Source organism: Coloeus monedula, assembly GCF_965178545.1.
Source record: "Coloeus monedula genome assembly, chromosome: 33".
NCBI classification, from domain to species: domain Eukaryota; kingdom Metazoa; phylum Chordata; class Aves; order Passeriformes; family Corvidae; genus Coloeus; species Coloeus monedula.
The window spans coordinates 2,551,904-2,564,743 of record NC_138813.1 but is presented as its reverse complement, the minus strand read 5'-3'; the positions used below and the strand labels follow the sequence as shown (position 1 = coordinate 2,564,743).

Below are 12,840 nucleotides of genomic sequence, written 5' to 3'. Positions count from 1 at the left end.
CGCCCCCGGTGTCCGTTTCCGTCCCGGTCCCGCCCCGGGTGGGTCCCGGACGTGGCCCCGCCCCCTTTCCCCGTTCCGGTCCCGAACTCGGCCCCGAACCGGCGCCGCTCCCGCAGGTACCGAACCCCCCCCCACCCCCTCCCGGACCCTCCCGGACCCTCCCGGACCCTCCCGGGACCCCCCCGGTCCTTCCCCCCCCCCCCCGAACCTCTCCGTGACTCAGCGCCGGCCCCGCCCCATTCCCGGAAATCCGCGCCCCGAACCGGGACCGGACCGGGACCCCCACCCCGGGAGGGATCCCGAGAGGGTCTGGGGGGGGTCCTGGGAGGGTCAGGGGGGGTCCGGAGACCCCCTCTGGCGTCCCCGGTGTCGCCTAACGGTGCTGTCTCGTTCTCTTCCAGCCTCTCCCAGTGCTCCCAGTAACGCCCCGGTGCCCTCCCAGTGCTCCCAGTAACGTCCCGGTGCCTCGGCGGTGCTCCCAGTACCCCTCCAGTGCCCTCCCAGCGCTCCCAGTAACGTCCCGGTGCCTCCCCGGTGCTCCCAGTAACCCCCCCAAAGTGCTCTCCCAGCGCTCCCAGTAACCCCCCAGCGCTCCCAGTAACTCCCAGTTCGGCACCATGTTCCTGGTGAAAGGGTTACTGGGGGGCGGCGGGGGCGGCGGGGGCGGCGGGGGCCTCCCCGGGGGCATCGGCTCCGTCCTGGGGGGGCTCCTGAGCGGCGGAGGGGGCGGCGGGGGCGGCGCCGGGGGGGCCATGGGGGTCCTGGGGGGCGTCATCAGCGCCATCAGGTGAGGGGACACTGGGGATACTGGGGGGGACATTGGGGGGGACACGGGGCACTGGGGGGGGACACTGGAGTGACAAGGGGCTGGGGGGACATTGGGGACACTGGGGATACTGGGGGGGACACTGGGGACATTGGGCGGGACATTGGGGACACGGGGCTGGGGGACATTGGGGACATGGGGGGACACTGGGGGGGACACGGGGCTGGGGGGACACTGGGGGGGACATTGGGGACACGGGGCTGGGGGGACACTGGGGGGTCCTGGGTGGCGTTGTCAGCGCCATCGGGGGAGGGGACACTGGGGACACTGGGGGGGACACTGGGGGGGACATTGGGGACACTGGGGACACTGGGGACACGGGGTTGGGGGTCCTGGGGGGCTTTGTCAGCACCATCGGGTGAGGGGACACTGAGGGGGACACTGGGGACATTGGGGGGACACAGAGCTGGGGGGACACTGGGGGGGACATTTGGGACCCTGGGGACATTGGGGGGGATACTGGGGACATTGGGGACACTGGGGGGACACTGGGGACATTTGGGACATTAGGGACATTGGGGGGACACGGGGTTGGGGGTCCTGGGGGATCCTGGGTGGCGTCATCAGCGCCATCGGGTGAGGGGACACTGGGGACATTGGGGGGGACATTGGGGGGACACGGGGCTGGGGGGACATTGGGGACACTGGGGGGGACACGGGGTTGGGGGTCCTGGGGGATCCTGGGTGGCTTCATCAGCGCCATCGGGTGAGGGGACATTGGGGACACTGGGGGGACACTGGGGACATTAGGGGGGACATTGGGGGGACACGGGGCTGGGGGTCCTGGGTGGCGTCATCAGCGCCATCGGGTGAGGGGACATTGGGGGGGGGGGGAGGGTGTGACACCCTGGCCCGGGAGGTGACATTTTGGGGCGGGAGGTGACATTTTGGGGCAGGAGGTGACATTTTGGGGCAGGAGGTGACCCCTCTGTCCCCCCGCCGTCCCCCCCCCCCCCGCAGCGAAGCCGCCGCCCACTACAACCCCGAGCCCCCCGTAAGTGACCCCCACCCCCCTCCCCCCGCTCCTTGGGGACCCTCCGGGGGGGGAAGGGGAAGAGGGGGTGTCCCCTGTGCCCCCTCCCCCCATCAGATTTGGGGTCCCCTGACCCCCCCCCCCCGTGTTCCCCCCCCCCAGCCCCCCCGCGCCCACATCTCCACGGTCGATGCCAACGAGAGCGAGGAGGTTCGGCAGTTCCGGCGCCTCTTCACCCAACTGGCCGGGGAGGTGCGCGACCCCCCCGGGAACCCCCCGGGACCCCCTCGGACCCCCCCGAGCCATCGGAACCCCCCCCTGGATACCCCCAAATCCCCCCCGGGATCCCCCTGACCCATCGGAACCCCCCCGGGAATCCCCCCCCGGGATCCCCCCGAGTCATCGGAACCCCCCCGGGAACCCCCCAAATTCCCCCCGGGATCCCCCCCACCCATCGGAACCCCCCCGGGAACCCCCCCCCGGGATCCCCCCGAGCCATCGGAACCCCCCCGGGAACCCCCCAAATTCCCCCCGGGATCCCCCCCACCCATCGGAACCCCCCCGGGATCCCCCCGAGCCCTCGGAACCCCCCCCGGGAATCCCCCCGGGATCCCCCCGAGTCATCGGAACCCCCCCGAGAACCCCCCAAATTCCCCCCGGGATCCCCCCCACCCATCGGAACCCCCCCGGGATCCCCCCGAGCCCTCGGAACCCCCCCCGGGAATCCCCCCGGGATCCCCCCGAGCCATCGGAACTCCCCCGGGAATCCCCCGGGACCCCCCCCGGAACCCCCCCCGGAACCTCCTGACCCATCGGAACCCCCCCCCCGGATCCCCCCGAGTCATCGGAACCCCCCCGGGATCCCCCCGGGATCCCCCCGACCCCTTGGAACTCCCCCCGGGATCCCCCTGACCCATCGGAACCCCCCCGGGAATCCCCCCCCGGGATCCCCCCGAGTCATCGGAACCCCCCCGGGAACCCCCCAAATTCCCCCCGGGATCCCCCCCACCCATCGGAACCCCCCCGGGATCCCCCCGAGCCCTCGGAACCCCCCCGGGAATCCCCCGGGACCCCCCCCGGAACCCCCCCGGAACCTCCTGACCCATCGGAACCCCCCCCCGGATCCCCCCGAGTCATCGGAACCCCCCCGGGATCCCCCCAAATCCCGCCCGGGAACCCCCCCGGGACCCCCCCGGGATCCCCCCGGGATCCCCCCGACCCCTTGGAACTCCCCCCGAGATCCCCCCGAGTCATCGGAACCCCCCCAGGATCTCCCCCGGGAACCCCCTGACCCATCGGAACCCCCTCGGGATCCCCCCAAATCCCCCCCGGGATCCCCCCGAGCCATCGGAACCCCCCCGGGAAACCCCCCTACCCCCCCTCCTCTCCCGATCTCCCGGGAACCCCCCGGGATCCCCCTCCCCGAACCCCCCAAATCCCCCCGGGATCCCCCCGAACTCTCGGGACCCCCTGGGATCAGGATTTGGGGGTTCCCCAATTTTGGGATCAGGATTTTGAGGGTCCTCAGACTTTGAGGGGGCCAGGGTGAGGGGGGGGGTCAGGATTTGGGATCAGGATTTTGGGGTCCCCCAGACTTTGATGGGGGGTCAGGATTTGGGGGTTCCCCCAGGATTTGGGATCAGGATTTTGGGGTTCCCCCAGGATTTTGGGATCAGGATTTGGTGATTCCCCCAGGATTTTGGGGTCCCCCCAGACTTTGGGGTGGTCAGGGTGGGGGGAGTCAGGATTTGGGATCAGGATTTTGGGGGTTCCCCCAATTTTGGGATCAGGATTTTGGGGGTTCCCCCAATTTTGAGATCAGGATTTTGGGGTCTCCCAATTTTGAGATCAGGATTTTGGGGGTTCCCCCGATTTTGGGATCAGGATTTTGGGGTTCACCTAATTTTGAGATCAGGATTTGGGGATTCCCCCAGGATTTTGAGATCAGGATTTTGGGGTCTCCCAATTTTGAGATCAGGATTTGTGGATTCCCCCAGGATTTTGAGATCAGGATTTTGGGGTTCACCCAATTTTGGGATCAGGATTTTGGGGGTTCCCCCGATTTTGAGATCAGGATTTTGGGGTTCACCCAATTTTGGGATCAGGATTTGGGGATTCCCCCAGGATTTTGAGATCAGGATTTTGGGGGTTCCCCCAATTTTGAGATCAGGATTTTGGGGTCTCCCAATTTTGAGATCAGGATTTTGGGGGTTCACCCAATTTTGAGATCAGGATTTGGGGATTCCCCCAGGATTTTGAGATCAGGATTTTGGGGGTCCCCCAATTTTGAGATCAGGATTTTGGGGGTTCCCCCGATTTTGGGATCAGGATTTTGGGGTTCACCTAATTTTGAGATCAGGATTTGGGGATTCCCCCAGGATTTTGAGATCAGGATTTTGGGGGTCTCCCAATTTTGAGATCAGGATTTGGGGGTTCCCCCGATTTTGGGATCAGGATTTTGGGGGTCCCCCAATTTTGAGATCAGGATTTTGGGGGTTCCCCCGATTTTGGGATCAGGATTTTGGGGTTCACCTAATTTTGAGATCAGGATTTGGGGATTCCCCCAGGATTTTGAGATCAGGATTTTGGGGGTCCCCCAGACTTTGGGGTGCTCAGAATGATGGGGCAGAGGGGGGGGTCAGCATTTTTGGGGGTCCCCAGCCCCCCCTGACCCCCCTTCCCCCCCCCAGGACATGGAGGTGAGCCCCACCGAGCTCATGAACATCCTCAACCGCGTCGTCACCCGCCGTGAGTGCCCCCCAAAAACGGGGGCTGGGGGCAATTTTGGGGTGCCTGGAACCCGAGGGGGGGGTCCAAGAGTTGGGGTCCCCCCCCCAAAATCCCCTCTTGACCCCTCCACCCTCCCCAACCCCCCCACAGATCCTGACCTGAAGACGGACGGATTCGGGCTGGACACGTGCCGGAGCATGGTGGCCGTCATGGACGTATCCCGGGATTTTGGGGGGATTTTGGGGGGTTTTGGGGGGTTTTGGGGTGCGGGAAAATTGGGGGGGGGGGAGGGGGGGTCCTCGTTGCCTTCCCAAAATATCCTTGACGAGACCCCCCCCTCCCAGAGCGACACCACCGGGAAATTGGGGTTTGAGGAGTTCAAGTACCTCTGGAACAACATCAAGAAGTGGCAGGTGGGGGACCCCGAAATTTGGGGGAGGAGCCCAAAATTTGGGTGGGGAGGGGGGGGGGTCTTGAAATGGGTGGGGAATCCCAAAAATCACAGGGAGAGGCTGAAGGTGGAGCGGGGATCCCGAAATTGGGGTGCTGGGGATAGAGGGAGACCCCAAAATGGAGCGAGAAGGCAAAATTTTGGGGGGGGGGGTCCTAAAATAAAAGAGACCCCAAAATCGGGGAGAGCTCAGAATGGGGGTGAGGGAGCACCCCAAAAATGGGGATGGGAGCCCCAAAATCAGGGGTGGGGTCACTCAGAATTGGGGAAGACCCCAAAATTAGAGCGAGACCCCCTAAAACCTGGGACCCCCCCCCCCTCCCAAATTCGAGGGAGGAGCCCCAAAAATCAGGGACACCCCAAAATCGAGGGGGGATCCCAAAAGCGGGGCTGTGACCCCAAAATTTCCCCTCTAAATTCCACCCATCCTAAAAAAAAATGAGGGGGGGGGGAGGGGGTCATAGAAAACCTCCTCAAGCCCCCCAAAATTTTTTGGGGGGGGGGGGAGGGGATTGGGGGGAGGGGGAGATGGGTGACCCCAAAATTTGGAATTTAAGGATTAAAAATCCCTTAAATGGGAGCGGGGTTGGATTTTTGGGGTTTGGGAGGGTGCCCAAATTTTGGGGAGGGGGGGGGGGGGGGGGGATTTGGGGGTACAGGATCCCTCCTGGGACCCCCCCCCAAATTTGGTGTCCCCCCTCCCCCCCCCCAAAATTTTCCAGTGCGTGTACAAACAATTCGACACCGATCGCTCGGGGACCATCGGGCCCCAGGAGCTGCCGGGAGCCTTCGAGGCCGCAGGTTTGGGGCATTTTGGGGCATTTTGGGGTATTTTGGGGTATTTTGGGGGTGGTCCTGGGGTTTTTTTTGGGGGGGGGTGTGGGAATTTGGGGGGTGGGGGAAGGGGGAAATTATCCCCGGTTGACCCCAAAATGATGGGGGATTGCCAAAATCGGCGCCGGGGTGACGCCAAAATCCTTCCTGGGGTGACCCCAAATCCTGCAGGGGTCCCCTAAATTCCACTGGGGTGACCCCAAATCCTGCAGGGATCCCCAAAATCCCTCTGGGGTGACCCCAAACCTGTCAGGGACCCCCAAAATCCCTCTGGGGTGACCCCAAAAATCCTCCTGGGAAACCCCAAAATCCCCCCGGGGTGACCCCAAACCTGTCAGGGACCCCCTAAATCCTCCTGGGGACCCCCAAAATCCCTCTGGGGTGACCCCAAACCCCTCCAGGGACCCCCAAAATCCTCTTGGGGTGACCCCAAACCCTCCAGGGACCCCCAAAATCCTCCTGGGGTGATCCCAAATCCTCCAGGGACCCCCAAAATCCCCCTGGGGTCACCCCAAACCCTTCAGGGACCCCCAAAATCCTCCTGGGGTGATCCCAAATCCTCCAGGGACCCCCTAAATCCTTCTGGGGACCCCCTAAATCCCTCTGGGGTGACCCCAAACCCTCCAGGGACCCCCTAAATCCCCCTGGGGACCCCCAAAATCCCCCTGGGGTGACCCCAAACCCTCCAGGAAGCCCCAAAATCCCCCTGGGGTGACCCCAAACCTGTCAGGGACCCCCAAAATCATCCTGGGGACCCCCTAAATTCCTCTGGGATGACCCCCAAATCATCAGGGACCCCCTAAATCCCTCTAGGGTGACCCCAAATTTGTTAGGGCCCCCCCCAATCCTCCTGGAGACCCCCAAAATCCCCCTGGGGTGACCCCAAAATCATCAGGGGTGACCCCAAAATCCCTCTGGGGTGACCCCAAACCCTCCAGGGACCCCCTAAATCCCTCTAGGGTGACCCCAAACTTGTTAGGCACCCCCAAAATCCTCCTCCAGGGACCCCCTAAATCGCCCTGGGGTGACCCCAAACCCTCCAGGGACCTCCAAAATCCTCCTGGGGACCCCCAAAATTCCTCTGGGGTGACCCCAAACCCTCCAGGGACCTCCAAAATCCTCCTGGGGACCCCCAAAATTCCTCTGGGGTGACCCCAAACCCTCCAGGGACCCCCAAAATCCTCCTGGGGTGATCCCAAACCCTCCAGGGACCCCCAAAATCCCCCTGGGGTCACCCCAAACCCTCCAGGGACCCCCAAAATCCTCCTGGGGTGATCCCAAATCCTCCAGGGACCCCCTAAATCCTTCTGGGGACCCCCTAAATCCCTCTGGGGTGACCCCAAACCCTCCAGGAAGCCCCAAAATCCCCCTGGGGTGACCCCAAACCTGTCAGGGACCCCCAAAATCATCCTGGGGACCCCCTAAATTCCTCTGGGATGACCCCCAAATCATCAGGGACCCCCTAAATCCCTCTAGGGTGACCCCAAATTTGTTAGGGCCCCCCCAAATCCTCCTGGAGACCCCCAAAATCCCCCTGGGGTGACCCCAAAATCATCAGGGGTGATCCCAAAATCCCTCTGGGGTGACTCCAAACCCTCCAGGGACCCCCTAAATCCCTCTAGGGTGACCCCAAACTTGTTAGGCACCCCCAAAATCCTCCTCCAGGGACCCCCTAAATCGCCCTGGGGTGACCCCAAATCCTCCAGGGACCTCCAAAATCCTCCTGGGGACCCCCAAAATTCCTCTGGGGTGACCCCAAACCCTCCAGGGACCTCCCAAATCCCTCTGGGGTGACCTCAAACCTGTCAGGGACCCCCAAAATCCTCCAGGGATCCCCTAAATTCCACTGGGGTGACCCCAAACCCTCCAGGAAACCCCAAAATCCCCCTGGGGTGACCCCAAAATCATCAGGGACCCCCAAAATCCCCCTGGGGTCACCCCAAACCCTCTGGGAAACCCCAAAATCCCCTTAGGGTTTGGGGTTTTGGGGAGTTTGGGGAGGGGCGGGTCGTGATTATTTGGGATTTTGGGGGGAATTTGGGCGGGTTTGGGATATTGGGGGGCATTTTTGGGGCTATTTGGGGGGGGGGGGTTGAAGGCATTTTTGGGGGGGGTCAAAGGTCACGTGTGACCCCTCCCCCCCCCTCCAGGATTCCGGCTGCCCCCCCCACTTTGGGGGGTTTTGGGGCGTCGTTACGGGGACGAGGGGGGGAACCTGGACTTCGACAACTTCATCAGCTGCCTCGTGCGCCTCGACGCCATGTTCCGTACGGGAGGCCGGGATTTTGGGGGGGAAAACCCTGAAATCGGGGCTGGAAGCCCCAAATCGGGGGAGAAATCCTGAAATCCGCGGGGGGGAAATCTTAAAATCTGAGGGGAAATCGTAAAATCTGGGGGGGGGAATCCTAAAATGGGGGGGAATCCTAAAACCGAGGGGGGAAATCGTAAAATCTGGGGGGGGAATCCTAAAATGGGGGGGAATCTTAAAACCGAGGGGGGAAATCCTGAAATTGAGGGGGAAATCCTGAAATTAGAGGAGAAATCCTAAAACTGAGGGGGGAAATCCCAAAATCGGGGGGGAATCGCAAAACTGGGGGGAATTCCTGAAATCGGTGGGGGAAATCCCGAAACTGGGGGGGAAATCCTAAAACCGAGGGGGGAAATCCCAAAATTTTTGGGGGGGAATTGCAAAACTGGGGGGAATTCCTAAAATCTGGGGGGAAATCCTAAAACCTTGGGGGAAATCCTAAAATTGGTGGGGAAATCCTGAAGTTGGAGGGGAATCCCCAAATTGGGGGACAAATCCTGAAATTGGGGGGGAAATCCTAAAACTGGGGGGGGCAAATCCTAAAATCTGGGGGGAATTCCTGAAATCCAGGGGGGAAATCCTAAAATTGGGAGGGAAATCCGAAAACCGAGGAGGGAAATCCTAAAATCTGGGGTGTGGAATTCCTGAAATTGGGGGGGAAATCCTGAAATCTGGGGGGAATTCCTAAAATCTGGGGGGAAATCCTAAAACCGAGGGGGGAAATCCTAAAGCTGGTGGGGAAATCCCAAAATCGAGGGAGGAAATCCTGAAATCGGGGTGGAAATCCTAAAATTGGAGGGGAAATCCCAAAACCGAGGGGGGAAATCCCAAAATCTGGGGGGGAATCCTAAAACCGAGGGGGGAAATCCCAAAATCTGGGGGGAATTCCTGAAATGCGGGGGAAATCCTAAAACCAAGGGGGGAAATCCCAAAATCGGGGGGGAATCGCAAAACTGGGGGGAATTCCTAGAATCTGAGGGGAAATCCTAAAATCCGGGGGGGTGGAAATCCCAAAAAATTGGAGGGGAAATCCCAAAATTTTGGGGGGGAATCGCAAAACTGGGGGGGAATTCCTAAAACTGGAGGGGAAATCCTAAAACCGAGGGGGGAAATCCCAAAATCGGGGGGGGGGGAATTCCTGAAATCGGGGTGGAAATCCTAAAACTGGAGGGGAAATCCTAAAACCGAGGGGGGAAATCCTAAAATTGGAGGGGAAATCCCAAAATCGGGGGAGGAATTCCTGAAATCGGGGTGGAAATCCTAAAATTGGAGGGGAAATCCCAAAACCGAGGGGGGAAATCCCAAAACCGAGAGGGGAAACCCCAAAATCGGGGGGAAATCGCAAAACTGGGGGGAATTCCTGAAATCGGTGGGGGGAATCCCGAAATTGGGGGGAAAATCCTAAAACTGGACGGGAAAATCCCAAAAAACTGTGAGGGAATTGAAGAATCGGAGGGGAGACCCTAAAATCTGGGGGGGAATCCCCAAAGAGGGGGGAAAAAATCCCAAAATCCGGAGGGGAAATCCTAAAACTGCGGGGTGGGGGGGGGGGTGGAATCCCAAAATTGAGGGAAAATCCTAAAATGATCGGGGGAAACCCTAAAATTGGGGGGGGGGAAAATCCTAAAATCGGGGGGGTGGAATCCCAAAATCGGGAGAGGGATCCCCAAAATGGATGTGGGACCCCAAAATTGGAGGAGTCCCCAAAATCCAGGGGTTTTATTGGGGTTCCCCTGGCGGGGGCGGGGTGCAGGGCCCGCTTTTAGGGTCCCCCCTGATTTTGGGGTTCCCCCCCGATTTTGGGGTGCCCCCCCCTGATTTTGGGGTCCCCCCCCAGGTGCCTTCAAGTCCCTGGACCGGGACGGGACGGGGCAGATCCGTGTCAGCCTCCAGGAGGTGGGTCTGGGGTCCCGGGGGGGGATTTTGGGGTCCCCCAAGGGGATTTTGGGGTCCCCCGGGTGGTCCCGTCCCTTTTTTTGGGGTGGCCCCAGAGTTTTGGGGAGGTTCCCTGGTGGGGAAAAGGAGGGGGACCCCAAAAAATGGCCCTGCTGGGTTTGTGTCAATGGAGAGACCCCAAATCTGTCAGGGACCCCCGCCCCCCAAAAAATCCCCCCGGGGTGGCCCCAAACCCCTCAGGGAGTCCCCAAATTCCCTCAGGGATCCCCAAAATCCTCCCGGGGTGACCCCAAACCCCTCAAGGAGTCCCCAGATTCCCTCAGGGATCCCCAAAATCCTCCCGGGGTGACCCCAAACCCCTCAGGGAGTCCCCAAATTCCCTCAGGGATCCCCAAAATCCCCCCGGGGTCACCCCAAACCCCTCAGGGAGTCCCCAAATTCCCTCAGGGATCCCCAAAATCCCCCCGGGGTCACCCCAAACCCCTCAGGGAGTCCCCAAAATCCCCCCGGGGTGATCCCAAACCCCTCAGGGAGTCCCCAAATTCCCTCAGGGATCCCCAAAATCCCCCCAGGGTGACCCCAAACCCCTCAAGGATCCCCAAAATCCCCCCGGGATGACCCCAAACCCCTCAGGGAGTCCCCAAATTCCCTCAGGGATCCCCAAAATCCTCCCGGGGTGACCCCAAACCCCTCAGGGAGTCCCCAAAATCCCCCCGGGGTGACCCCAAACCCCTCAAGGATCCCCAAAATCCCCCCGGGGTGACCCCAAACCCCTCAGGGAGTCCCCAAATTCCCTCAGGGATCCCCAAAATCCCCCCGGGGTGACCCCAAACCCCTCAAGGATCCCCAAAATCCCCCCGGGATGACCCCAAACCCCTCAGGGAGTCCCCAGATTCCCTCAGGGATCCCCAAAATCCCCCCGGGATGACACCAAACCCCTCAGGGAGTCCCCAAATTCCCCCCGGGGTGACCCCAAACCCCTCAAGGATCCCCAAAATCCCCCCGGGGTGACCCCAAACCCCTCAGGGAGTCCCCAAATTCCCTCAAGGATCCCCAAAATCCCCCCGGGATGACCCCAAACCCCTCAGGGAGTCCCCAAATTCCCTCAGGGATCCCCAAAATCCCCCCGGGGTCACCCCAAACCCCTCAGGGAGTCCCCAAAATCCCCCCGGGGTGATCCCAAACCCCTCAGGGAGTCCCCAAATTCCCTCAGGGATCCCCAAAATCCCCCCAGGGTGACCCCAAACCCCTCAAGGATCCCCAAAATCCCCCCGGGATGACCCCAAACCCCTCAGGGAGTCCCCAGATTCCCTCAGGGATCCCCAAAATCCCCCCGGGATGACACCAAACCCCTCAGGGAGTCCCCAAATTCCCCCCGGGGTGACCCCAAACCCCTCAAGGATCCCCAAAATCCCCCCGGGGTGACCCCAAACCCCTCAGGGAGTCCCCAAATTCCCTCAGGGATCCCCAAAATCCCCCCGGGGTGACCCCAAACCCCTCAAGGATCCCCAAAATCCCCCCGGGATGACCCCAAACCCCTCAGGGAGTCCCCAGATTCCCTCAGGGATCCCCAAAATCCCCCCGGGATGACACCAAACCCCTCAGGGAGTCCCCAAATTCCCCCCGGGGTGACCCCAAACCCCTCAAGGATCCCCAAAATCCCCCCGGGGTGACCCCAAACCCCTCAGGGAGTCCCCAAATTCCCTCAGGGATCCCCAAAATCCCCCCGGGGTGACCCCAAACCCCTCAGGGAGTCCCCAAAATCCCTCAGGGATCCCCAAAATCCCCCCGGGATGACCCCAAACCCCTCAGGGAGTCCCCAAATTCCCTCAGGGATCCCCAAAATCCCCCCGGGATGACCCCAAACCCCTCAGGGAGTCCCCAAATTCCCCCCGGGGTGACCCCAAACCCCTCAGGGAGTCCCCAAATTCCCTCAGGGATCCCCAAAATCCCCCCGGGGTGACCCCAAACCCCTCAGGGAGTCCCCAAATTCCCTCAGGGATCCCCAAAATCCCCTCTGGGATGACCCCAAATCCTCCAAGAGTCCCCCAAACCTCCCAGGGTGACCCCAGACCCTCCAAGGACCCCCCCAAATCCCCCTGGGGTGACCCTAAACCGTCCCAAGACCCCTTTAATCCCCCCGGGAGTCACCCCAAATTGCCCTGCAAGGACCCCAAACCCTCCAGGGACCCCCCAAATGCCCCTGGGGGGACCCCAAACCTTCCTGGACCCCCTTAACTCCTCCGGGAACCCCCCCCCCCCCCAAATCTCCCTGGACGCCCTAAATCCTCCCCAGGATGACCCCAAATCTCCCTGGAATGACCCCAAACCTTCCAGTGGCCCTCCAGAATCTCCCTGGAATGACCCCAAATCCTCCAGGGACCCCCCCAAAATCCCCCAAATCCTGACCGGGTGTCATCCCCCCGCCCCCACAGTGGCTCCAGCTCACCATGTACTCGTGAGGGGACCCCCGGACCCTCCAGGACCCCCCCGGACCCTCCAGGACCCCCCAGAACCCTCCAGGACCCCCAGAACCTTCCAGGACCCTCCAGGACCTTCCAGGACACTCCAGGACCCTCCCAGACCATCCAGGACCTTCCAGGACCGCCCCGGACCCTCCAGGACCCCCCAGAACCCTCCAGGACCTTCCAGGACCCTCCAGGACCTTCCAGGAGCCCCCTGGACCCTCCAGGACCCCCCAGAACCCTCCAGGACCCCCAGAACCTTCCAGGACACTCCAGGACCCTCCCAGACCATCCAGGACACTCCAGGACCCCCCAGAACCCTCCAGGACCTTCCAGGACCCCCAGAACCCTCCAGGA

At 61.9% G+C, this 12,840-nt stretch overlaps 1 protein-coding gene across 2 annotated transcripts; it reads left to right on the top strand.

Annotated features, from left to right (window-relative positions):
* Positions 1–12,735, top strand: CAPNS1 (calpain small subunit 1). 2 transcript variants are annotated; one of them, XM_082299639.1, is made up of 11 exons: positions 1–116; positions 402–787; positions 1,787–1,820; positions 1,962–2,051; positions 4,490–4,547; positions 4,680–4,744; positions 4,874–4,942; positions 5,703–5,781; positions 7,965–8,081; positions 9,960–10,018; positions 12,454–12,735. In XM_082299639.1, the coding sequence occupies exons 2-11, from the start codon at positions 618–620 to the stop codon at positions 12,478–12,480; spliced, it is 768 nt and encodes a 255-aa protein (XP_082155765.1). In that variant the 5' UTR covers positions 1–116; positions 402–617; the 3' UTR covers positions 12,481–12,735. The 2 variants fall into 2 exon arrangements, with proteins under 2 accessions (XP_082155765.1, XP_082155766.1); XM_082299640.1 differs by lacking the exon at positions 1–116 and having other exon boundaries at positions 642–787; positions 1,963–2,051.
* Positions 12,736–12,840: the final 105 nt, after the last annotated feature.